Source organism: Dermochelys coriacea, chromosome 21, assembly GCF_009764565.3.
Source record: "Dermochelys coriacea isolate rDerCor1 chromosome 21, rDerCor1.pri.v4, whole genome shotgun sequence".
Classification (NCBI taxonomy): domain Eukaryota; kingdom Metazoa; phylum Chordata; order Testudines; family Dermochelyidae; genus Dermochelys; species Dermochelys coriacea.
In genome coordinates this window covers 10,947,823-10,974,836 of record NC_050088.1, presented here as the reverse complement: position 1 = coordinate 10,974,836, position 27,014 = coordinate 10,947,823, and the positions used below count along the sequence as shown (strand labels likewise).

General features: G+C 45.0%; 2 protein-coding genes across 24 annotated transcripts in view; one reads left to right on the top strand and one right to left on the bottom strand.

Moving 5' to 3' along the window:
• Positions 1-3,315: 3,315 nt before the first annotated feature.
• Positions 3,316-19,824, top strand: TCP11 (t-complex 11). 9 transcript variants are annotated; one of them, XM_043500244.1, is made up of 11 exons: positions 3,550-3,773; positions 3,844-3,880; positions 4,206-4,348; positions 7,881-8,013; positions 9,719-9,839; positions 11,191-11,411; positions 12,449-12,585; positions 14,057-14,277; positions 14,682-14,866; positions 15,281-15,444; positions 16,145-19,824. In XM_043500244.1, the coding sequence occupies exons 3-11, from the start codon at positions 4,216-4,218 to the stop codon at positions 16,357-16,359; spliced, it is 1,530 nt and encodes a 509-aa protein (XP_043356179.1). In that variant the 5' UTR covers positions 3,550-3,773; positions 3,844-3,880; positions 4,206-4,215; the 3' UTR covers positions 16,360-19,824. The 9 variants fall into 9 exon arrangements, with proteins under 9 accessions (XP_043356176.1, XP_043356175.1, XP_043356182.1 ...); XM_043500241.1 differs by lacking the exons at positions 3,550-3,773; positions 3,844-3,880 and adding an exon at positions 3,316-3,438 and having other exon boundaries at positions 16,188-19,824; XM_043500240.1 differs by lacking the exons at positions 3,550-3,773; positions 3,844-3,880 and adding an exon at positions 3,316-3,438.
• The window catches only part of ANKS1A (ankyrin repeat and sterile alpha motif domain containing 1A), a 158,673-nt gene continuing 148,756 nt past the window's right edge, over positions 17,098-27,014 (bottom strand). For 11 of the 15 annotated variants that reach the window (XM_038379560.2, XM_038379565.2, XM_043500233.1 and 8 more), the window contains one exon: positions 17,098-24,009. In XM_038379560.2, coding sequence (XP_038235488.1) covers positions 23,890-24,009 — 120 coding nt within the window. In that variant the 3' untranslated portion in view covers positions 17,098-23,889. The remainder of the gene's footprint in view (positions 24,010-27,014) is intronic. The other 4 variants (XM_043500232.1, XM_038379561.2, XM_038379564.2 and 1 more) reach the window with 1 other exon arrangement.

Below are 27,014 nucleotides of genomic sequence, written 5' to 3'. Positions count from 1 at the left end.
AAAAAGGTGACTATTCACGGAGGTTCCTAAATGGGGGGCTGAGCGCTGCTTAAAATCTGACCCAAATTGCTGGGGCCAGGGCAACCCAGTTAAACCTTGTCTCTATTAGAAGTGCCAGCTGGGAGTCAGCTTTTGTCTTCTAAGCTTTTCCCAATGTGCCCTTGTTCTAGCCTCATGTCACCTGTAATGAAAGGCTGCTGCCATCTGCTGGTGAACATAACAGAGTCCTGCAGCCTCCCAAATAATCAGATACTCCTGGCAAGAGATACAAATGCCAACAGTACTGCATTTCTGATAGGCAATGGCTCAACGCAGCTGTTATCTGCCTAGGAGAGGGCTTCTCAGACAAGGGAATTGTATCCCTGTGCAGAGAGCCAGCGCAATGCCTATGCACCACCTAAGACCTCAATATAGGGCTCCAGAGATGCACAGACCCTGTGTTAACCCTCTGCACAAAGAGAAAATTACATCCAGAGTGAACGGAAGGTTTAACCTTTGTGCCCATTTACTCTCCTCAGACCTCTGAAACAGTAAAGCCATATTTAGTATCGGCCTAGAGGCCCCAACCCCAATCAGAGCCATTCCATTCTGGGTGCTGTCCACACAAAGTAAAAACCAGTCTCTGTCCCAAAGAGCTTACGACCTAGACAGACGGGAGCAGAAACAGAAGCACAAAGAAGTAAAACCACCCTCCCAGAGCCACACAGCAAGTCTCTGGTAGAACTGCAGTTGGAACGCGGGTCTCCTGACACCCAGGCCACTACACCACATTCATTTCATTTAAATCTAGACACATTACAGCATTTTTATAACATTTACATTTAAATAACTGTCTCAGCAGGGTCTGTGGATGAAGGCAACAGAGTCCCCATGAGAAAGGAAAACACCTCCTGCACCATTATCCCTACCCGAAACGTCACCCACCCTAGCCTCCCATGACCCCACCATTCAGCCCGGCCTGAAAGTCTTCAAACCCAGGCTCTTCCCACTTGAACGACTACACTTTGGCCCCAGTTTATGGTTATACAATCCAGGTACAAAGCACCCGAGGTCATGAAGATTCACAAGGTGATGGTGGGGGAGAGGGTTGTTTTGGTTTTTTTTTGCCAGAGCCTGAGGCAAGGAAATCACAGACAGGCCGGAGATGGTCAAGGGTGCTATGGAAGTTGGGGGATTCTGCTATAGAGGGGTTCCTGGAGGCAGACAGGGCTCATGCCTGTGTTACTTCCTAGAGAGTCCTGCAAAATCTCTGGCTATTTTCACTCCTAAGGGAAGAAGAGTAGAATGGGAAGCAGCCCCTAGAGCAGCAAGGTTGTGGTTCTCAAATTGTGGTTCAGGACCCCCTTTTAATGGGGTCGCCAGGGTTGGCATTAGAGTTGCTGGGGTCTGGGGCCAAAGCCCAAGCCCCACCACCCAGGGCCGAAGCCGAAGGTCTTCAGCCCTGGGCAGCAGGACTCAGGTTACAGGCCCCCCCACCCAGGGCTGAAGCCCTTGGGCTTTGGCCCCCCTGCATGGGGTGGTGGAGTTCAGACTTTGGCCCCCACTGCCTGGGGCAGCAGGGCTCAGGCAGGCTCAGGCTTTGGTTCCCACCCAGGGTCATGTAGTAATTTTTGTTGTGAGAAGGGGGTCTCGGTGCCATGAAATGTGAGAACCGCTGCCCTAGAGGAGGGGGACTGGGTCTCCATCCACTCGATTTCCATCTCACAGGAAGCCTGGCACCCTGAAGTGCTTAACCAAAGGGCTCTATCCTAAAGGAAAGACTTGCACAGCCCTTGAGGGGAGATTCATCAGAGAGATGTCAGAGGCTAAAGGTCCAGGAAAGGAGCGTCTGAGGTCTCCGGACTACAGAATCAACACTCTGAATATCCAAAGATCTGAGCCAACAGCATATATCTCACAGCAGAAATGAGATTGATACAGCTCTGTCTAGCACTGATGTCACCTGATACCAGCTCTCCCCTTGGTCCAGTAGGATGCAGATTTGTTAACCTTTAGGCCAGTTGTAAAACCCACCCATTTTCCTGAGGGTATGGGGACCGAGCAGATTGATGAGACCAGGACTAAGTTGTGTAGCTGTTATGGAGGTTAGTTTTCATATTGCTTACCCGTGCAGTACTGTTTTAATTTTTGTATGGAATACTTTGTACTTAGTTTTATAAACAGCTCAGAGGTCAGGATATTGCTTAAACAATCACAATAAATATAGTTTGGAAAGAAAAGGCAAGAAAACACAGGCACCAACATAAATGAATAAAACTGTTCCTCTCCAGTAAACCATGGACAAATCTATGCACCTTTCTTCCTCCCCCACCCCTCTTCTTCAAAAGAAAAGGATTTACTTTGATTGTAGGCTCTTCAGGGCAAGGACCATCGTTTTCACTCTGCTTGTACAACACCTGTCATCCTAGTTCAGGATGGGGCTCCCAGGCACTACTACCCTGTAAATAAGTAAATAATAATTTAAAAATCTGTATCCTCCTATAGATTTCCAACGTGCTTATTGCTATAGTTCTGTACCACTCTAGCTACAAGTCACCCCACCTCCACTTTTCACAAGAACCAGAACCCAGGATTCCTAGCTCTCCTAGAAACCTCCAATGGTAGGAACAGAAGCCAAGCGTCCTAACTCCCCACTTTGCCAGCCAGCAATACTCTGCTCACTAAACATCACTATCTCCCACGCACCTGACTTGCTTTGCAACCAGCCCTATGACTCCTCCAGGGTCATTGCCCCTTCTGGGGTGTGAACAGCCACACGTGCTGCCAACCTACATTAATCTGCATGGGCCATCCAGTCAGAAGAGGAGGGGATCCTACCAGGCACCATTTAAAATAAATTACTATGAAGGCGCCTATAAATATTGAAAGCCCTACAATAAATAAATCCTCAAAGGATCATGCAACTCTATAGCTAAATTTCTAGGGATGCCCCCCGCCTTTGCTCTAGCTGACTATTCCCTTCACCTGTCTACCTCCTCGTCTATTGAATGGTAGAGTCCAAGTAAACCAGTGGGCTGAGCCACTCTTTGGAGCATTTCATTTGGCTAGAGGGGGGGGGAATATAATTTTATAAGGAAAAAATAGTTCCAACGAGAGCGTAGTGCTGGATTAACTATCTCTCCAGAAGCCAAGAGTAATTCATGCTTTATCTCTTAGCATGGGAGCTGGCTCCTCTAGGTGGCTTTTAAATGGAGGCGAGTTTGTGTGGTAGGCCCATCCCTATTTCTCTGGGGATGATGCAGTCCGGAAAAGAGCTTGTTATGGTTCACGATGCGGAGCAGCCCATTTCTCACAGAGAAGCGGGGGGGGGGCGGATTATAAAATCTCATTCAGAAAGAGATCCCAAAGAAGTAGAATACGGTGGCTTAGGTTCTGTCGGCAGCCTGAGGGGAAGGTGTCTCCCTGAGAACCGTCTTCAGCCCCCATGGGTGTACAGAGGTAGAGCCTCTTCTTCCCTCCCCCCCTCCCACGCGCCGGCAGTTGGTTCGGCCCAGTTTGAAGCTGGGCGCGGGCGCTCACTGAAGCAACGGCAGCAGTGGTCCCGTGAGGGGGCTCGAGAGCGGCCGGGCAGCCCCCTGTCTCGTCACCACCGACCGGCCCCGGCCCCGGCCCAGCCCCGGCCCTTTACCACCGACCGACCGGCCCGGCCCGGCCCGGCCCCGGCCCTTCACCACCGACCGGCCTGGCCCTGGTCCTAGCCCCGGCCCTTCATCACCGACCGGCCCGGCCCCGGCCCCGGCCCTTCACCACCGACCGACCGGCCCGGCCCCGGCCCTTCACCACCGACCGGCCTGGCCCTGGTCCTAGCCCCGGCCCTTCATCACCGACCGGCCCGGCCCCGGTCCCGGCCCTTCACCACCGGCCAGACCCTCCGGGGAAGGTGAGGGGCCGCTTCTCCACCCCTCGCTGGCCCCTGCTGAGGCAAAGGGCCGTTGAACGGCTCCCCCCGCCCTGGGGTCTTTCTCCGCCCCGCCCCCCACCTGCCTCGGTGTCCTCCGCCCCGCCGCCGCCGCCCCGTCTCTCCCCCACCCTGCCTCACGCCCAGGCTCCTCTCTGGGCCTGGCTCCCCCCCGCGGGCCCAGCCTGATTCATTTCACGGCCCCCTCCCTTGACTAGAAGCGTGGCCGGCTTGGGCCCGTGGTGCCTGGGCTGATGCCGTCTCTGCTCCCGACCTTTCTAACCCTCTGTCTCCTCCCGACCTGCAGGAGGAACAAGATGCCTAACCCCGGAGAGAAGGCACCCCCCAGTGACTGCAGTGACCCAGAGAGCGTGCCCTGTAGGCCCAGGCAGGCCCAGGAGAGCCATGATGGGGATGTGCCCAGCCTCTGCCCACCACAGCTGCCAAGGTGTACGTCCGCCTCCGGTTATGCTAGAAAAGTCTGGCGTCTGCCGTCCTCACACGGTTCGGTGCAAACTGTGGTTTAACCAGGGTTGACGGGGATTTGTAGAGAGCTCTTGGGTTTGGAAGGGACCTGTAGTGGGCTCATGCCATCCCACTGCTTCCAGGCAGGGTTGATTTTTACTAAATTAGGGTTGAGAGATGTCCAGTCTCTGCCTCAGATGTGGAGACTATACAGCTGCTCTTGGCAGCTTGAACCATTGCGGACCTGTTTTTAGACTAAATTCTGCAAGTGCTCTTTTTCTACGGTTAATAATGTTATGACTGGGCATCGCGCACTGTACTGTAATGTGCTGAAGTGGTGCTACGGGGCAGAAAACGTATAAATCTTTAACTGTTCTGCTAATGTTCTTAACCTGGTGACATGGGATCCTAGGCTCCACATCCCATCCCGCTACTAAGCTTGTTGGAGAATAGACATCACAATTTTTTTCAAAGATCACCCCAGATCAAACTTACACTTCCCATCAGCTGTACCAAATATTTCTCTCACTTCATGCCCTAAAGTGCCTTATCTGTTCCTTCAGAGGCTTCTTTAGAGCATGTTTCCACTAAACCTCTTTCATATTCTGCCATGTTTCATTTTTTTTTTTTCAAGTTAGTCAAAATTCAGTACAATGTTTACTACACTGTGACTCTTGATTGTCGTGTGTCTGAACTGTGAGCTCTTTGGGGCAGGGATAACATCCTCGGTCTTGTACAGCTTTCAATAAATGACAGGTGCTGTTTTTCAATGGTCACTAGATGTCGCTCTTATTTCACATGATACAAAAAGAGGTAGATTTATCTGGTATGAAAGAGGGGCTCATCAAAACTATGAATCTGGGTTTTAGTCAATTCACAGCTTGAATTCTTTCTCACATGAGTTGAATTGTAACTTTGGGAGAACTTGTACATCATTTTCTGTATATGCATCAACTTAAAGTGGTGCAGCTTAAGAATTCCACCTGTCTAAAAGATCAGTAAATTCTGTTACACAGTTCAGTGGAACTAAAATTAGAAAAAAAATCAAATGTTCCTTTCCTGTAGCATAGGTGTCTTTAGTAGTTCTTATCCAACAAAGATTTAAGCTAGCTAGGGACTTCATACGCAGGTATAGTCCCACTGACTTACTCAGGCCAGTAAAAAGAAAAGGAGTACTTGTGGCACCTTAGAGACTAACAAATTTATTAGAGCATAAGCTTTCGTGAGCTACAGCTCACTTCATCGGATGCATTCCGATGAAGTGAGCTGTAGCTCACGAAAGCTTATGCTCTAATAAATTTGTTAGTCTCTAAGGTGCCACAAGTACTCCTTTTCTTTTTGCGAATACAGACTAACACGGCTGCTACTCTGAAATCAGGCCAGTAAGAATGCAAATGTATATGATTGACATTGCATAACATACAACCTGCTATTATCCCTTCTTCACACAACCCCCTTCTCTAATTTAGATTGTAATCTGTTCAGAGAGGGGACATGTCATTTTACCATACCCCCTTCTACACTCGTTATGGTATACACTATTTCCTTCACCTTGCTTTGGTGTGGGCTAATCAATTCAAACTCATTTAGCAATTGTTCTGTTTCTCTGCCTTGCTGAGGAAGGTTCTCTACACCCAGCTTTCTAAATTATCCTGCATTGATCTTTCATATACAACTGCTAGTGTCCTGATCCATTTTTCCACTTGCTGGTCAAGAACTTTCTAGGCTAAGTTATTTCCCCTCACGCACACAAATAATGTTATCTACTATATGGATGATAGATGCTTCCATAATGAAAGTATATTGGATACAGGCTTCATTGGCATGGGTTATCTAGCTAGCTCTAAGTTCTCTCATTATTTTAGACTTAAACTGTAGCATAAATGAGCATCTTTTTCAAACTCGGGGTTTCCTTGGCACTTAAAATAGTTACAAGATTAATCAACTCCACTAATTAGTCCTGATTTGTAGTATAGTAGCCCTAGAGACCCCAACCAGATTAAGGGGAGGGCATGGAGCTAAGCACCCTGTACAGACATATAATAAATCCTTCCTATCCCAAAGTGCTTACAATCCTAAACCACTCTCTTGCAATCTGTTCCACAGAGGCAGACCCTTGTGCCTTTGCAGAGCCCTGTTGATTTCAGGCTTAAGTGGTCTACATACACCCATCAAATTGCAGAATGGGGGCTAAAGTTTAAAAAATAACAAGAGTGAGTCACTCAAGAGGAGGATATGAAAGCAAGCCTATAGCACTGTTAGAATCTATAATTCCAACATGTGACTCTCTGCTGTCTCATTCCTATTCTGTACTGACTTTGGTGTCCTCTGCAACTTGTAAATTGTTCTCCCACTTTATGGCTATTAAGGTAGGCCATATGCCATCATATTTTCACCCCACTTCTCTCCCGTAACTTATTCAGTAAGTTTCACCTGTAATTTTTCCTGTTGCTCTAGAATGTAGAAAGCATAGATAATAGTCCCACAACTGATGATTTTCATGAGATTCTGAAATGATTGTTGCAGTATAAAATCAGTAGTTTGTCAGCTAATATTTCCAAAACGTGTCTAGGAGATTACACATACCTAGGGAGTCAGGAGACATGAGTTTTATTTCCAGCTCTGCCACTGACTCAGTGTTTGTGTTCAGGCACTCAGCTTCTTGGAGTCTCAGTTACTCCGTCTGAAAAATGCATCTATTGTGCGTTGGGAGGTCTATATTGAAAATTCTTGAGAGGAAGAGAGCTAATACTTTTTTTTTTTATCTAACTTATTTATTCTTAAAATGGTAAAAATGTAAAATTCATCTTCAGAATACGTCTTCCTGGTATCTTTACACTGGAAAGGATGCTATTAAAATAACTTTAAGACTTGTACTCATTTCACTGTTCACTTTAACAACACAACAAGGTAGAGAGACATTCAGTAGTTGCATAATTATTCTGGAGATCATTAAGAGGTTAAAGCCCAGGTATGAGAACATGTCAAAAATAATAGAACCAAGTATGAACTGATAAGTCTTTTATACAATCCATTTTTATTCAGCTCATTCAATGAGCAGTCTTTTATATTGCTTTTGAAGACCATTTTAATTTGAACAATTATTTCCTATATTGGTGTTATCAATAACCACAGATTGATATTTTAAATTGATTTTGAGACCCAAACTTGCTTCCATTGAAGTGAATGGAAGTTTAGCTAATGATTTCACTGGGAGAGGATTGGGCCCTTGCTTTTGACCATTAATGAAATTTAATCTTCCATTGTTTAGACATAGAAACCAAACTGATCAGTTTTACTTTTGTCAGGGTCAGCATTTCTTCTTCAGCTAGGAGCATAATGTTGTTTCTCATATTTAGAGGGAAATGTATTAACCTCATCCCACATACACAGGTTTTCATTCATTTTACATTTCCATAGTAAATTTTGTAAAACCTTTTAGATTTATTAAATGTTCGATCTAAGACTGTAGTTGATCATGATAAACAACTAGGTCTCATTAATTTCCTTTCTGCAGCCAGCCCTCCACGAGTTCTTTCCATGGCAGAACTACTAGAAACAGCACAAGAAGTTTCCAGAATGACCATTGCACATGAGATTGTGGTGAACAGTGACTTCAAGTTGCAAGAGGTCAACTTCTCACCAAACAGGTTTGTTACACTCCTCTTTGTTTTTCCTCTTACCTGAGGTTGCAGATTATATGGCTAGAATGGGAAATGCGGGAGGGGAGGATTTGGAGGGATATGGCTGTTGAAAGTATGTGGAAACTACAAAGGAAAAGAAAGTGGGTTTTGGGGGCAGGGGTGGGGCCTGGTGCTATATGTTTTTTTCAGTTTATTTTTCCCTTGGAACTATGATGAATGCCAAGTCTGGTCATCTTTGAATTTAATGAAGCACTCAGATTTCAGAGGTGTAGACAGTGACCTTTTCTTAAATATTAATCAAAGGAACAGATATGTAAAATCTTTAGCAAAGATCTTCTCTCAGCAATCTGCATTGTAGCTGCAAACTACCTGAGTCCTAACTGAATGCCTTAACCACCAGAGTATCCTTACTGGTGCTGTACAAAAAAAGGCTCTGTAGAAAGAAATATCCTGCAAATATTGTATGGTCTTGTCAGTCTTCTCTGAGGATAAGAGTAGTGGTTGGGGGATCTGAAGGGAATTATCTGCATCTGTCGCAGGTTGGCTAAACATCACCTTCTTCTGAAGTAGGGTGGAGTGCCTCTGAACTATTGCTAAGTGGTAGAAAAGTAAAACTAAGGTTTGTCTACACTTACATACATGTGTAGAGTACACACACTGCATGCACAGCTAGCATGGGTATAAATAGCAGTGTAGAGGGTGAAGTGCTGCTTACATGAGTAAATACATGCCTGAATTCTTAGGGCCTACTAAATTCACGTTTCATTATGCTTAATTTCACAGACATAGGATTTGAAAATTGGTAAATTTCACCTTTTCAGATGTTTAAATCTGAAATTTCACAGTGTTGTAACCGTGTGGGTCCCAACCCAAAAGGGTATTTTTTGGGGGGGGGGGGGGTAGGGGGTTATCGCAAACCTGTTTTGGGAGGATCATGGGATTGCAACCCTCACTTCTGTGCTGCTTTCAGAGCTGGACTCTGAAGGCAGCAACCATGGAGCTTTCTGCAGCCGCAGGAGGTTCCCAGAGGTGGAGGTGGGTCTGAGCTCCACTCAAGAGCAGCTGTGTAGGGGATGGAAGTCTTTCCCCTCCCCAGCCCAGCGGCAGCTAGGAGCCCCCTGGCTGGGGTGCTCCTAGCAGCAGAGGGAGATCAGATTTCACGGCGTAGGGTTTATTTCACTGTCCGTGATGTGTTTTTCACGGCTGTGAAATTGGTAGGGCCCTAGCTATGTACCCTACCTACATGGCTTTCTGCACAGTGAAACAGTGCCACCCAGTGTCCCATTGCTGGAGCCTTTCCCTTCTGCAGGGAAAGACTCTGGCAGCTCCTCCTTGCCAGAACTTTTCCCTGCTACCTCAGCCTTTTATTAGCACATGCAGCTATGGAACAGTATGGACCTAGCCTGCTTTCCTCTGTGGTGTGTAGCTACACGTACCTTACACACCAACCCCAGTGTAGACAAGGCTAAAGTATGTTTGGCTATGGCGAAAAAAGATGGCTAGATAGGAACCATATTTGGGAGTACTATGGAATGTAGGTTGATAGAGATTCCCACAGGAGGGAGAGTGGTGAGGCATGTTGCTTCCAACATGAGAATAAAAGTTCAAAGAAAATGCAGAGAGGTCCAAGTGGGGGCATGGCCCCTCCATAATGATAGGTGTGAGATGGCTGAATGTTAATAATAGTTACTTGTTCCCCCTCCCCACTCAGCCTGGAAAGCCTAGTGAAGGAGACATTGCACAAAGCTTTCTGGGACAGTTTGAAAGAACAGCTCTCTGCTAGTCCACCAGACTACACGTATGTGATCCAATTGCTACAGGAAATTAAAGAGGTGAGCAGTTCATGAGATAGGACAGTCACCTTAGAGCTAGGCCTCTGTTAGTGATGTTCATCTAAGCCTTGCCTTGTGGCCACACATTAGACCCGAAGCATGAGAAAGTGGAATTCACAGCGAGGAAGAGTAAATACTAGGCCCAACCTTCTAGATCCTGTCTGTAAGACTGTCTCCTTGACCCAGGGTCCTATACACAAATCAACTACATGGCTCCATGGGTTCTCATACCTTTCAGGTGTAAAAATCAGTATGGACATAATTGATCATAGATATTACTTATATCTCTGTGCTACACTGATGCAGTGGTTTCTTGAGCAGGAGCCGATCCACAATCCGCTTAAGGATGGCTAGTGTCTTGGTCCGCTTAAGTCTCATCAGTATTGAACCCACTGGTTTTCACCAGACAGCAGAAGGCTAGCTCACAGGTTGTAGGACAACTATTACGTATTCCTCCTTTTTTTACATTCTCTGTTCCTGCCCCAAGGATAGCTACATTCCTTAATACTTGGCGACCTCTTCTCCCTTAAACTTGCGACCGAACCCCATCATTCCTTCTTAATGGACCCAAACTCTCTCTTCAATACAGCAGATTTGGGCCCTAAGAAAGGTAGAAGATGTCTGTTAATAGGATTGTAGATGGAACACATTTCCTGAATTAAAAATTAATTAGATGGGTTTGATTTTGTTAAAACCTTACTTGCTGTTACAAGGCTTCTTAAACAAAGAAGCCTGAGAGAGAGACATACAAAGTAAAGTGAGAGAATGCCTTGGCTTGAAAATCCACCCTAGGCCAACAGTGACTGTGCCCTTCTGTGCATACAGTCTTTACTATCTATAAACTCCAAGTTTATATATAAAAAAACCCCTTTCCAAGGCTAGTCATATAAGCATCTGTCTTTAATGCACACAACATATTAGAACAGGAGCTAAGTGTTTAAAACTAACAGTCATACCTATCTGCAGAGCCCCACAGCAGCATCTAACATACTTGCCTGACCTGGCCCATACCTCTCCCCTTTTATAGTCCTGAGAGGCAGCTGCTTTCCCAGAGAGCCATCCCGCAGGGTACTAAAAACTATCCCTGCTATAAAGGAAAAAATAGGGACCACACATTATTTAGGGGCTGATATATGGTCGTATAGCATCTTCTGTGTACACCCCTTAAGGGAGCAATTAGGAACAAACATTCCCTTATAGCTACTGGGGGGGCCCCTAAGTTTCAATGTGCCTGAGTCCTCATTCCTATAAGGCCAGCCTTTGATTCTTGCTGTGCAGCTCCTGGTGAGCTATAGGGTTCCTAGGTTTGAACAAAAACAGACTCTTCTCTCTGACTTTCTCCTTGGGGCAGACCATACTATCGCTGTTGCTGCCACGGCACAGCCGACTGCGGAACCAGATCGAAGAAGCCCTGGATATGGAGCTGATCAGACAGGAGGCTGAGCATGGGGCTCTGGACATCCCCAATCTCACCACATACATCCTAGGTACAATGGCGATGCTGTGTGCTCCTGTCCGAGACGAGGAAGTGCAGAGACTACGGGGCGTGAGAGACCCAGTTCAGCTGCTCAGGTGGGTGACATGGGTGGGCCTCCCATAAACCAGCATATCCTCAATCAGTGATATGTTGTGGCAGGGAAATCTACTGCCTCCTACCCAATAATCATATCACATCTGGACTCCTGATACACTGAGCCTCAGCTTGTCCTTGCTGGTATTTTGAGTTTCTGAATAATGAAAATGTTCAGGGGAATGGAAAATCCAGTGTGAAATGAACTTGAGGCTCAGTCTGGTTTGTAGGGGACATATGTCCCTCTCACACAAACTTCCATCCTAATTGGCACTGAATAACACCACCACCCCTCCATGACAGTCATATCAGAAGAGAATTAACTATAATGCCTGATTTCTCTTCTGTTTATCTAGGTTCTTACATGGCCTTATCACTATATCATCTGAGTGCCTCCCAGCTATTTAAAAGTAGTAGTTTCTTTCCCTTCATGCTGTGAAGGAGAAATGACTAATTATCTGTGTGAGAGAGAGAGACTGAAGAACCTAAGTCTCAGCAATGAACTTTGCATTTAGTTCTGAGTGCATTGAGCCTAATGAACTCTTTCTTCTTGCAGTAATGAGTCCATGTCCTATCTTCTGTACTCATAAGCCTAACCCACTGCTGGATAATTTCATTGTTTCAGTGGAACATAGCTGTTGTGGGAGGTCGTGGTCTCTCTAGCTCAGGGTAGAGACAGCCTGGAGGAACACAGAAGTAGCTTGCACGTCCCCTATTGTACTAGTTCTGAGGCAAAATAAGATGGTCTCGGGGGCATGCAATGTGGTTCCATTCCCCAGCACAAAAACTAGGTTTTTAGCGAGTCCCTGCTGCATGAAAAGGAAGCCACTGGGTAGTGCGTGGGGCGGGATTGGGCTGCTGCTGAGTTCAGGATGTGAGTACTGACTCCCCCTGCACTTGGAATGCCCAGCACTGAAGACTGGGTCTCTATGGCTAACTTGACATTGGTGAAACTTGCCTCTAGGTAGCTGGGGCAATCTGACTTCAGTGAGACATTTGCAGTGATACTTTTTTCCTTTTGTCCTCTTATTCACCCCAGGGAGATTTTCTGGGTGCTAGACCTGATGAAAATGGACATGGTGAATTTTACCATCCAGAGCCTCCGGCCCCACCTGCGGGATCACTCTATCCAATATGAGCAGAAGAAATTCCAGGAGCTCCTTGCCAAGCTGCCCAGTGAGTGTGTGGGGAAAGAGAGAGAAGGTGCAGGGGTGTGCTGGGTCATCATCAAGAATACCTATAGGATTGATAATACTGAGCACCAACACAGGGCGACATAGGTCCAAAGTGCATTAATATTCCCAGAGTACAGCAGGTGGGGAAGGGATCTCACTATGGGGTGCAGGGATATCATTTTCCATGATACAGCCCTCACCCACAAGGGGACAGATTCAGCAGAGGAGTCAAGGGTTGGTGGGTTTGGAGCATGAGCTTTTCCTTGGCAAGGGTCTCGGCACATGGAGTGTGTGGTGTAGGGGAGGCTTATGTCAGATGGCTGTGCTGTAGCAGCCCTATGAAGAAACCAGTCTTCCTAAACAGCTTACTCAAGCATTTAAAGTGTGCTAATACAATTTTAAGCATTCATTTTAAAACAAGTATTTCTGTTAATGGGACATTGGTTATTTTGCTCTCTTTACTACTGTGGAATAATATACACAAATAGGATTATCTGCTGCTCAGTTCATCTCCAATTACTTCCTTTCCCACCTGAAACTGGACTTCTGTTTGACATCAGCCAATGGTACAGACATTCTGCTGGTAGCAGATACTAGCTTCAGGTGCAGGGTAAACAGGAGCAGCAGATAGAAACAGAGCTGTTAAGATCTTCCATGCAAATTTATATTAGTAACAAGATAGAAAGACAAAACTGTCAAATGTAAATTTAAGGAGATGTGCTTCTAACCAGGGGATGGATTGGTAGTTAGAGCACTAGGCGGAAGTCAGGACACCGGGGTTCTAGTCCCAACTTGCTCACAGATTTGCCTTGTAAAAGAGAGCAAGATATTTAATCTTTCAGTTTCTTCCTGCATAATATGGAGAAAATAGCCATGGCAGGGGATGTTGAGATTGCATTAATTAAAGTGTATAAAAGGCTTTGAGATCCTCAGAGGAAAGGGCAAAATGCTAAAGAGACCTGTAGTCACCTTTGGCAGAGCATTCTAGAAGGTTTTTGTGTATGCTAAAGTTGCTGAATAAATCAAAGGCAACCTATCCCAGATAAAGAGCAACATTTTACTGCTCCCTGTACCAGCTTTGCTGGCTTGCAGCAGAGCTGGTCTGGTTTTGTTAGAGGGGTTTCACCATATGTGGTGTAATAGTTCCCAGCCCTCTGCACATTATAAAACTTGACTGAGACCAGCCCTCAACATGCCCCTCTTCAGTTCCACTGTTACTGGGCCAGCATCACTGTCCTGACAATGACATGGCTGTGTCCTATGAGAATGAGCCTAACCCTGAAGCTTCAACAGGTGTCAGTCACTTCCTAAAGTACCAGGGGCCAGCACTACTCTCTGGCCAGTCTGAGACATACTGTCTCTTCAGAGTAGAGTGTGTAGTGTAGTACAGTGAGTGAAAACAGTTCCTTCACTATTCAACTTGTTCAGTCTGATTTTTTTTCCCTGCAAACCTCTCTATAATCCTATTCCAGACAGCCTGGATCACACAACTGAGTGGTTACACAAAGCAGCAGCAGAAGTCTCTGTATCTTCTTTGTCATCCCCATCCTATCCTGAGGTCCATGGATCACGTGTTCCACTCTCACTGGGGGCTGTCAGCAGGAGCTCAGCTACACCAAGTCCCATGTCTGTGTTAAACCAAGGATACATGAATCTACTCCACTGGGAGCCAGGCATAGAGAAATACCCTGAGGTAGGACGGCTCTGCCACTTTGATGTGGCAGTTAGAACTGGCCTTAAGTACAAGCAAAATAAACAGGTGCTTGGGCCCTGAATCCTATGCAACCTCTACAGCACGAGCTGGCTGTCTCTGGGCTAGGCAACAGGACTGCAAGGGGAGACAATAGCTCTCTGCTGGATTCCTTATCCCTTTTTGGCAGTGGAAGCTTCTAGCTTGTGACCCCAGCAAAACATAAGGCCTTTCCTGCTTCAGGGAGTTTGTGTTTGATCAGTGTTAGATCCTTCTCTATAGGGGAGCCCTCTCTCCTTATCTATACAGAAATGAAGGGCAGTTGCAATTCTCCAGCTTAAGAAGCCCCCTGCTTGGTGAGCACAGCTCCCCCCATGCCCACAGGGGGATTTGATCTTTCTTTGCAGACTCTGTTGATGGACCAAGCTCGGCTGCAGGAGGTACAGTTGCAAGTGAATCAGCTAACAATCATAGCGGCAGTCCTGCTAGTGTCCAGCAGTGTGTGTGGAAGTGCCTTGTTCAGCTCGCCTGGGTTTGTAGATAAGCTGAAAAGGGTAACAAAGGCCCTCTTGGAAGGGCTCCCTCACACAAGGTTGGTTGCTTTACCATTATCTTTTCCAGAGGGAGACAAGTGAGTAGATAGCTGCTGGTTGGGAATGAGAAAAGCTGCAGGAATCAGTTCTGGAACTCAGAAGAGTTAAAATCCAAATAGAGGCCAGGGCTTCTGGCTGGGGGAGGAGTTTCCAGCTGGGAACTAATCCCCTAGAAGTGGTGACTGGCTAGTTAATGGGGAACTGATCATTCTGATCACAGTAACAAGCACTAGGGCAGCTTTGTTCATGGGACACCAAATATGTAGGGCTGGTTGTCTGTGCCTTGTGTTGCCATCATGATGTTCCTGGCTACAGGTTTGTGGAGGGAATTTCCTAGCTGTTTGACCCTCTTCCTGCTGTAAAGCAAAGGTGAGAAGCAGCCCAAGAATATAGAACATGCCTCTGTGATTTAGGTTTCAAGAAGCTTTGCTGAACATCAGCAATCATGTGCACCAGGAAGTTAGTGAGTGTCTCTTGCAACTGGGTTACCCTGCTTTCACAGATGACAAATCTGCTTCCCTCAAAGGCCAGATAAGGAGCATTGCAGAGGATGACAACGTGGTACGGAACATCATGGGTGAGTCCCTGAATAAATGCCTAATGTGCTGGCTTGTTACTTTAAAAATGAGGCCACTCTACATCTTTATCTATGGTGGGCCTTAGAGTGAAGTCCTTTCCCAGGACTGGTTGAGCATAGGCAACCACTCTGCAAGCTTTCCCCATGTAAGGTGCACCTGATGCTAGATGGGAGGGGGAAGGTCAGTCTTTGGCCTCTTTGCTCAGACTGCCACAAGGTTGGGTACCTAATGCCCCTAGACTGAGATCCTTGCTCCTCCAGAAATCAAATGACACCAAGTACTCTATATACCAGTACACCCTATCTCAAAGCACTTTACAAAAGGGGTGTCATCCCTCTTTCACAGATAGAGAAACTGAGGCACAGTGACTTGGTTACAGAGCCAGCAATTGAATGCAGGTCTCCTGAGTCTCAGTTCAGTGCTCTATCCAGTAGCCCACCATAGTAATATGTAAATTACCAAGATATTTCAAAGCAAGTCTTTCCCCATTGATTGCTGTTGTTGCATTCAAGCACAATCTTAAATTGGATGTTGCCTTGTGACATGCTACACACTCGAATTTTTTTATACTAGAATGATTTCCCTTCTGTTCTCTCCAGAGCTGTCTATGCTACTGAGCTGATAGTCTCAAAGTGTCATGTGTTCACTCTTCCCTTAATGACTGACTGCTCCTGTCTCACCCTCTTTTCATACCTACAGAGCAGCGGATCCATTCATTTCTCAGCCTTCATCTGTCTCCTAGTGCCCAGAACTCTTGCAGTCTCCCAAAAGGCCTTGCTCCAATTCAGGAAGAACTGCTGGAAGTTGGCCACAAGTTTGGCAGCATGATTCATCACAACAGGCAGGTATATGGATCCTACTACCTGGCCATTCTAAAAAAAATTCTCCCAGAAGCAGGAATAGATTCTTTCTAACCCTCACAGAAACACCACATGCACTGGGAGTAGAGGACTCAGTTTTCAGAATCATGCTTTGGCTTGTGAAGGCTGTTGCAGCCAACTAAACAGCTGTCCTGTACTGTGCAGCAGCATCCAAAGCACTTCTGCAGCTGGGCCACCATAGCTGCTGGGGACAATTACATAAATACCAACTGCCAGTTCCCCATTTGTCTGAATAAACCTTTAAACTAAAAAAAAAAAAAATTCATACTTGACATGTGGTCTCATTTCTTGGAGAGCTAGTGAAACAGTGAATAAATATGGCAAGATGTATCCTGTAAATGTGAACCCTGATTTTTTTCCTGCATTGGCTTTTAGCCTGTGTGTTCCAGACACCTATTAGTTTCAGCCAGGGATAGGGGATTTGATTAAGATGCTGTGTATTAAAAATGACAGAGCTTAATTTCTAATGCAACTGATACTCTTCAATGTTAACGTTAAAATCTGATTTACTTCATATAGGCCATCTATACTAGCTCAGTTTTTAATCCCCTAAGGCAGTGGTTCCCAAACTTGTTTACCTGCCTCAGCTGATTACAGCTCCCATTGGCCAGGAGCAGCAAACTAAACTTGCAGATGGATAAAATATTTCCCTTGTTTAACAACAGCCATTTTGGTTCCAGGCACCAGCCACTGCTTATTCCTTGACCAAATTCAAATTTTAAAAATGAAAATTAAAGACTTCCACACTATCTACATCACAGTAAACAAAGCAAAGGTGTGTCTGAGTTTATTTATTAATTCAGTCTGTTCTAAGTTGTACAGTTATGAAAAACAACAAAACGACTGCTGGAAGCCCAGAAATATTTACAATCTTGCCTTGTAGTGAGGTCAGTCTATGTTGTTGCACAGATTGGTTATGTTTGGTACCACAAGATGTTTAAAATTCAAACAGATTAACAATTGTATATACAGGAAAATAAAAGAAAATTCAAGTATCAAAATACAGAGAGATTAAATAACATTTTTATTACAAATCAGTCCCACTGCCATACATCACAATTAGCAAAAAGGTCTACATTGCAAACTGAAGTTGACTGTTCTCTGCCCTGTTGGGGAAATCTCAGGTTATTTTTCAAAAGACAAAAAAATTTGAGTTAGCACTCATTTCAAGCATCAAAATGGCTTCTGGTTGTACAGGTACCTCTAAATATGCCAATGTAGGATCAAAAAGGAAGCCTGGAGTTGCAAACAGAGCACTTGTTATAAAATGAAATCCTACTGCACTCAACTGATGTAAGCATAAGGGAAACCACAGAAATGCCTGCTGAGAGATAGCTGAACTCTGGAATGAGGGAGTGTTAATGTAGCTGAGCCCAGGTCAGTTTCACAGCTCAAGAAATAGAGTTGCTCAGGGATACCATTTGGTGTCTGCTCTGTCCATTGCAGCAGCCTCACAAAGAGCAGCAGTCCAGCTCAGCTTCCCCTTGAAACACACCCAAATACCATTTTTCTGCCAGGGGAATGGGGGGGGGCTCAGAAATCCAAATAACTTCCTTCTAAAGGCAAAACTGAACAGCCAAGATTACCATTTTTTTTAATAGGTATAGAATAGGATACAGCCACTTTAAGCTGAATACATCAAACGACTGCACCCTCATTTTAAGAAGACAATTCAGCTATTAATTTTGACATCTGTCTAGAGTTCTCAGCCTGGACCCTTATCAAATACAAACAGAGATTGCTCTAGAATACTGTCTATCCTTTGAAAAAGGGAAGGAAGTGGATCACAGGTGGGTAACAGAACTTGCTCAGAACTTTAAAAATTAATCACATTCAGCACCTGAAATTTAGGACACTTTCCTCCAGATACTGTGAATGCCTGTAGGAACACAAGAGCCTGAACAGTGCACAAATGGCAAAGTACTAAGAGATTGGGAGCCACTTGAACTCCTGAAAAGATAGGCTGGGGTCCAGGAGGAGAGCCCTACTAGGCAAGTACCTTGAAAACATACACTACCAAAGCTCAGCTCCCCTGCAATACATATTCTGTGTCTAGGAGAAAACAAACACCTAGCAAGAAAACAGCGAAGGGGGTTGTTGAATCACTGGAGACAACAGCAAGACTGGAGTCTTCATCACTATTACTGCCAGCCAACCTCAAAAGCTCCTGCATCCAACAGAGAGCTATCCCTCCTCCAAGGCAAGGGTTCAATCTCTGCAAACAGACTTGTTGCTAACACACCAAATATTTACACTTATATCAGTATGAACTGCAACATAGGCATAAGAAGGAATGTTAAGTTTCCTAAAATGCACTCATTTTAAAAAAAGAGCTTGTTTTCCCACTCACCAATCATTGATAGGTCTAGGCCCTGGGGATTGTTTGTTTCTCTCAGCACTCACCATCAACTGGAATGAGACTAAATTAAATCCTGACAGATACAGCAGTAACTGGAGTTAAAAACAAATAGCTAAGACACAAAGTTCTACTAAGCAGCAGGGCACCACCAAACCATCACACCTGCCTGAGACCAAAGCAATGGCATGGCATGCCCTGTTTTTACATCTCAAGAACCAAGTCATGCCATTTTACCATCTCTCCTTCCAACAAGGTCCTGATGGTCAGGGCACTGGAAAACAGTTCACACAACTGTCACAGCCAAAGCCACCATTAAATACTCAGGTAGTTTAAATGAAGCGTAATTACAAAGCACCTTCAAGATTGTGTTCTGTTTAAGAATGTGAGACTGCTTGGGACCAACCATCCTTAGATTGATTAAAATTTATGATCAGGTATGGTCTGTTTCAGTGTAATGCCCAGAATATAACTCCTTGTTGGTTCATATTCTGAAATACTGTTACACTAATGGTAATTCAATAATGAGCTAGTATCAAAGTGTTAAATCACAATCAGACTTTAAAAACCCAACCCAGTAGCACATAACTGCATTTAAAAAACATGGCAGATGCAAGAGGGTATAGAAAGGAGCAAACTCTCCAGTTATTCAGTGTGATAAACTAATGGAAAGGAAAGTAATTGTGTCCTCCTTACCATAAAAACATCAAGTATTGCAATGCAACAGTTCTCTAGAAAGCAGGTTTCGTACCATGGGTGATACCCAGTGATAATCACTAGGATTGTAACCCCTTTACAGACAGTTTTCCTTAAATTATATCCATCTCCCATTTAGGCTTGGAGTGGCTTTAAAGAAAAAAAGTGCATGAAAACCCATGCAGCTGAGTTTCAGAATTTGGAACAAACAACTATGACCAAAATCTTGGAATTGTTTTCTACTACCCACCAAGATCCGAGGTGAATTAAAGTACCATTAGACATACACATACTAGCGCCATTGCTAAGACTTTTTACCGTACTCTTTGTAGGACAGGACAGTACTGTGGAATCTTAATTTACTAAGGGTTGTTCCACCCCAAAAAATTGCAACATGCTACATTTAAGTTGTGGATTTGTTTTGCTTCGTATCATTGCATGTAAAAGGAAAAAAACCTCTTTAAAAAAAGATTTGTTGCAACAGACTAGAAAATAAGGTATCACTCCCTTGAGCTCAGAAGTCTCAAATCTCCTTTGCTAGGAATGCATAGCTGCTTTTGTCAGCTGGTTGCTGGGATCCCTTTTCCCCCCTCAATTGTGGAAGCCCTTACGCAGCAGTCATGAACATATTCAAAGAGGCAGACATCAGTGCCGGGTGGAGATCTTCATCCTCTTGGGGGACCACTGCTTCTTAGGTCTCTGCCCCGTTACTACATTTCCATGGTAGCACACAGCTGCCTGCATATCAGCTTTCCAGAGGCAAACAGAACAGGGGACAACGTTAACAGAAAGGCAAAAATGCAATGAATAATTTCATGAGTCACGTTCAAACCAATGCTGGGGGGGGGAGAAGGGTGTATGACCAAGCAGTGAGAAATAATAGAGCCACAAATTGGTGAGAGCTACAGGTGCACAGCACAAGCCCTCTGTTCAGACAGGGCTGCTGTGATTCCACCTAGGGTCAGAGGTCAGCATTAAAAAGGCACACGCACAACAAACCCCCCCCCCCCCTTTTTTTTTTTTTTTTTTTTTTTTAAAGGCGCTGAGAACCCACTGAAGACACTGGCAGTTGCAAGGGCTCAGCTCCTCCAAAAATCGGGTCTGTATGTGGGTAGCTGTAACTGATGGTAAACTCTTAAGCATAAAAGCACACCATCACTTGCATTCCTGATTGAACATCTCTTCTGAACGATTGAAAAGAGGTTTCAGAGCGCCGTTCACAGCTTGCCAAACAATACGCAGCAGCCTGTAAAAATACCACCGTATTCTACAGCAAGTGCCCAAACCACTACAGTTAACAGTAACACTGCAGTGTTCTGGGCATTCACTGTAGTATTTCTCTAGTTAAGGATTCTTTTGTCTAAGCATCTGTAATCCCTTACCATGGGGGCCAGGGGTGCGTGATATGTTAAATCTATGTACAAGACTGAGATTTTATTCTTTGTGCTTTACAAAATATCCTCCTACCCTCTTTACTTGGATACTTACTAACCAGGTTATTTCTGAACTCTGTTTGCCTTGTTAGGCCATGGCCCTGAGGACTGGGAGATCAGACTCATTCCAAGGAAGGAGCTAGATAAAGATTTTGAAACACAAGATTCTAGTATAATTACTGGGCTGGAGGGGAGAAAAGGAGAGAAAAGACTGATGCAAAATCAATAGCCCACTAAAAAGTGATCCTTATTGGTTCTAATACACAACAAGCGAGGATCCAGGCTGAATTACCACATTTGGGGTGGTTGGTTGCTGCAGAGATTATGACATCTGAAGAAAACTCTTATACCCTTAGTTCCTGCTCTGGACAATCGAGGTTGCATCAGTAAATGGGGTTTGCTTAAGATTCAAGAGCCAGTATGGACACACTGTGTGTGTTTAGAGATGGATATTTGGGGAGGAGGAGAAGATGCAGGTTTTAAACTGTTCATGAAAACCATCACGAAGCAGAGGTAAGAATAGCGTAGGTAGTAGCTGTCCAGCTTCCTTCACAGCTCTCTTCCTACCACACCTTGATTGTCACCTGCAACTCTCCCACTGCTGATTTTCCTATGAGCAGATTCTGCTAATGGTGCAAAATAAATGATGTTGGTATGCTTGGAATTAGACTAGGATCAAACACATTTGTGATCTTTGTCCAGTGTGACAGCTGAATGGCTGCTGTACTAACCCCTACTGTCCCACACAGCCAGGTGCTTCCTTAGAAAGGAATAGGTGGTTTTCAGTCTGACTTTAGAACGCTGGTCAGAATCCAAGGTGCAACCTCCCTTATGAGACTGGTATTTCATGTGGCAGGAGAGAGAGTGAAGCGGAGCATAGTGGGTTGTTGTCACAGGACTACTACTACATGCTAGTCACATAGTGCCTTTCCTTAGAGGCTCTCAAATTGCTTTGCAAACTGATTAAGCCTCACATCACCTCTGTGAGGGAGAGAGATTATCCCCATTTGATAAAGGGGGAAACTGAGGTTAAGGGACGTGGTCACACAGCAAGTCAGTGACAGAACCAGCAGTTCCGACTCCCTGGTCCAATGCTTATACAGACCATCCTTCCTCCTCAGTTTCATGCTATCAATGAGCCTTATACATTTTGCCCACTTTAATCAGGGCTGGCCATAAACACAGCCCAGTCGGGAATTCACCAGGGCACCTCAAGAGAATAGAGCAGAACCTCAAAGTTACGCACGCCTCAGGAAAGGAGGTTGTTCATAATGCTGAAATGTTTAACTCTGAACAAAACACACTGGTTGTTCTTTCAAAAATTTACAACTGAACATTGACTTAACACAGCTTTGAAACTTTACTGTGCAGAAGAAACATGCTGCTTTTAACCATCGTAATTTAAATGAAACAAGCACAGAAACAGTTTCCTTCCCTTGTCAATTGTTTTTAAACTTTCCCTTCATTTTTTTTTAGTAGTTTACGTTTAACACAGTACTATACTGCATTTACTTTTGTGTGTCTTTCTGCTGCTGCCTGATGGCATATTTCCAGTTCCAGATGAGGTGTGTGGTTGACTCAGTTTCTAATTCTGGTGTTCATAACGCTGAGGCTCTACTGTATTTGTATCACCATGGTCACTGGCTAACAAACTACTTTATGGCACAGAGGCCACCCTCCAAACGAGGTCCCAGCTCTGCTCGGCCTGCACAGCAGCATGTGCTCTGTGGTTTCAGTTATAAGGGGTCCGAGTCACATTTAGGAACTAAAGTAGCAGCCACAGACACATCTATCTAGCCAACCATGGGCTCAGAAACTTTGCAGACAAGGAAATGAGGTGAACGGAAAGGGGGAGGTGTATGCACTTAGGGTACCCAGGCACCTAGGGCCCTCCCTAAGGGTAATCCCATTGCCAAGGGATGGAGAAATGGCAGTTGTTTCAAGATCGCTCTAGCTGTCATTGCACAGCATTTAATAGCCTTGTGATCTGCAGAAGACTTGTACTTTCTTCCTGCCCAAGGGAGAAATGGGATCAAAGTTAACATGCAGGAAACCTGCTGAACAGAGCAAAGTTCCCAGCTCCTCAGTCTGCTTTGGCCAGACAACAAATAGTTCAGTCCCCGCCCCACACCCAGTACAGCATTAGTCACATGTGCCTTTAAAAGCTTAACCCATGTATAGTTCTAAAAGGGAGAACCAAGCTGGTAGCTCTCAAGCAGTTTGATTGGTTTGAATAGAAAGGCCCTGCATCAAATCCAACAAGACAGGATGAAACCCACACAATGACTTCAGTGGGGCAGCTGAGAAGCTGCTGCCGGGCGTTTCCTATATATACACAACACCAATCCTGATCCCTAAGAAGGGTCAATGTGCACAGTGAGAGCAACCGCTGTGTAAGCGGCCCAGAGCAGCTCTCACATTAGCTGTGCAATCAGGTTTGCAACACTGAACTTCGGGGTGGGGTGGGGGGGAAGAGATTGCACACAGGATCCATGCGAGGAAATCTAGTGAATGGATTATTTGCAGACAGGATCACATTGGTTAGTGTTGGTTCAGATGACAGGTAAAAAGAGGGGTAACAGTTCGCTGAAACAGTATACAGCTGTGGCTCAGTACAGAACCTAGAACGAGTGAGTGTGCGCACCTCCGAGACAAGAGGTCTACAGCAGTCCAAGGATAAGAATGTTAAATACAAAAAGGCCCAGGAAGTGTCACGTTGCCCCCAGAGATTCAGTGCCGCAGCAAGGGGGAAAATGTGAAATGGCAGGCGGCTTCCCGGATCCACATCTCAGACTCTCGCAGCTTCCAACCCTCTGCATCTCCCACCTTACAGGTATCTAACAGGTCATTCTCTCCGCATGTTACCCTTGTTTCCGAGTAAGGAGAATTCACAGTGTTCAGTAGTGATCAGATACAAAAGCTGTTTAGTCTACAGTATTCTAGAGCTGCTGCCTCTGATGGTGTAGCCCCTAGAGGTGGAGCTCAGTGCCAGCAGCTGGAGGGAGAGGGAGTTTAGAACAGCAGACAGATCAGATCGCAAAGGCACGGTTAGACTAGGTGGACACAGGGTTGCTTTTTTTAGAAGATAGTGGTCTCATACTTAGTGCTGAGGGTCCTCTTAGAATCCTGTTTGGGTTCAACAATCCAGGAGACACTGGCATGAGACTGGGAGTCTTGGTCCACTTCAGATGGCTCCAACTGGAAAATAGTGGAGGGAAAGATAGTACATTAGGTAACTTGCTCACCTGGAGAGTCAGGCCAGAGCTGGAGACATTCAAAAAGCATTCAGCAATAATGGACACTTCTAAGCTACCAACATACAATCATACAAACAAAACATGGAGGGAGGCAGTTCCTACGCTGAGACTGGCAAGGAACCCTGATTGGATTTGGCCAGGTCTTCAGGCTAAAATCAGAAACATCTGTACTATACTACCCCAGGCCCTGAGCCAATCCACCCAGAGTTCTTTGTGGCTTGGGGCTCATCTAAGTATTTATTGATTGGGACAGCCTGCCTAGTTTCACAAGTAACAGGAAAGCAGATGATCCTCAAGGGTGGGGACCCAGCTCCTGCAGGTAGATTTCTCCTTTTATCTGATTTGCTCCCCTTGCCAAAAGGACAGCTCTTCCTTCCCTCAGCCTCCTGATCTTCCAGTGCAATAGTGATATTAACGAGCTCAGAAGCAGCATGTTCTGTGTTAGTGGGGCTGTCATAAATATAAAGGGAAGGGTAAAAACCTTTAAAATCCCACTGCTCCCACCATGTCAAGGTTCCTTCCCCATTCTGAATGCTAGGGTACAGATGTGGGGACCTGCATGAAAACCTCCTAAGCTTACTTTTACCAGCTTAGGTTAAAACTTCCCCAAGGTACAAACTATTTTACCTTTTGCCCTTGGACTTTTGCTGCCACCACCAAACTTCTAACCGGTATTATTATTATTAGGAAAGAGCCTGTTTGGAAACTTCTTTCCCCCCAAAATCCTCCCTTACCTTTACACCCTCTTTCCTGGGGAAGGCTTGATAAAAATCCTCACCAATTTGCATAGGTGACCACAGACCCAAACCCTTGGATCTTAACAATAAAAAAAAAAGCATTCAGTTTAAAAGAAGAATTTTAATAGAAGAAAAAGCAAAAAAGAATCACCTCTGTAAAATCAGGATGGTAAATACCTTACAGGGTAATCAGATTCAAAATATAGAGCATCTGTCTAGGCAAAACCTTAAGTTACAAAAAGACAAAGAGAGGAATATCCATTCCATTCAGCACAACTTATTTTCTCAGCCATTTAAAGAAATCATAATCTAACGCATATATAGCTAGATTACTTACTAAATTCTAAGGCTCCATTCCTGTTCTCTCCCCAGCAAAAGCATCACAGACAGACCCAGACCCTTTGTTTCTCCCCCCCTCCAGTTTGGAAAGTATCTTGTCTCCTCATTGGTCATTGTGGTCAGGTGCCAGCGAGGTTATCCTAGCTTCTTAATCCTTTACAGGTGAAAGGGATTTTCCTCTGGCCAGGAGGGATTTTAAAGGTGTTTACCCTTCCCTTTATATTTATGACACGCCCCCCCAAATCACAGATAGGGTGAAACGCTGGCTGGGATTTCTTCCTGGAGCTCTAGGAAAAAACAGAGTTAATAAGACATATGTACCTCTAAATATACTACCAAGTACATAAAGTACAAGTACAATGTTTTCCACATCTCAAGGACTATTTTAACCAGTTGATTCTGGGAAACTTTCTCGGGAGAGTGCATCAGCCACTTTGTTAGAAGCTCCTGAGATGTGTTGGATGTCAAAATCAAGATCTTGGAGAGCTAAACTCCACCAAATAAGTTTTTTGTTATTTCCCGTGGCAGTATGAAGCCACTGTAGTGCAGCATGGTCGGTTTGCAGGTGGAAACGCCGTCCCCAAACACATTGGTGTAGCTTTTCCAGAGCGTAGACAATGGCATAACATTCTTTTTCACTGACTGACCAGTTGCTTTCCCTCTCAGACAGCTTCTTGCTGAGAAACACTATAGGGTGGAATTCTTGATCCGGTCCTTCCTGCATTAAAACTGCTCCCACACCACGCTTGGACGCATCAGTGGTTACTAGGAACGGTTTGTCAAAGTCTGGGACTCTTAGTACAGGGTCAGACATGAGTGTCTCTTTAAGCTGGTTAAAGGCCTTCTGACGTTTTTCGGTCCACTGAACGGCATTTGGCTGTTTCTTTTTGGTTAGGTCTGTCAGTGGGGTGGCGATTTGGCTGTATTGCAGTACAAATTGCCTGTAATAACGGGCCAAGCCTAAGAAGGATTGAACCTGTTTCTTTGACCCTGGGACAGGCCACTTTTGGACAGCATCTACTTTGGCCTGTAGGGGGTTGATAGTTCCTTGACCCACCTGGTGTCCAAGGTAAGTCACTCAGTTTAGGCCTGTTTGACACTTCTTAGCTTTAACAGTTAGTCCTGCCTCCCTTATGCGCTCAAAGACTTTTTGTAGATGTTCCAGATGTTCTACCCAGGAATCCGAAAATAGTAAGTAATCTAGCTAGATATGCGTTAGATTCCGTTTGTTTAAATGGCTGAGAAAATAAGCTGTGCTGAATGGAATGGATATTCCTGTTTTTGTGTCTTTTTGTAACTTAAGGTTTTGCCTAGAGGGATTCTCTATGTTTTGAATCTAATTACCCTTTAAGGTATTCACCATCCTGATTTTACAGAGGTGATTCTTTTTTGCTTTTTCTTCTATTAAAATTCTTCTTTTAAGAAACGGAATGCTTTTTTTTTTATTGTTCTTAAGATCCAAGGGTTTGGGTCTGTGGTCACCTATGCAAATTGGTGAGGATTTTTATCAAGCCTTCCCCAGGAAAGGGGGTGTAAAGGTAACGGAGGATTTTGGTGGGAAAGACATTTCCAAACGGGCTCTTTCCTAATAATAATAATAATACCGGTTAGATGTTTGGTGGTGGCAGCAAAAGTCCAAGGGCAAAAGGTAAAATAGTTTGTACCTTGGGGAAGTTTTAACCTAAGCTGGTAAAAGTAAGCTTAGGAGGTTTTCATGCAGGTCCCCACATCTGTACCCTAGCGTTCAGAGTGGGGAAGGAACCTTGACAGGGGCACTAAGGGGCAGTGAGTTCTCAGCACTGGAGATAAATATGATCAGCTCATTGTTGGAGCTCATCTGTGTCCACACCTGAGGAACAAGAGAACGGGC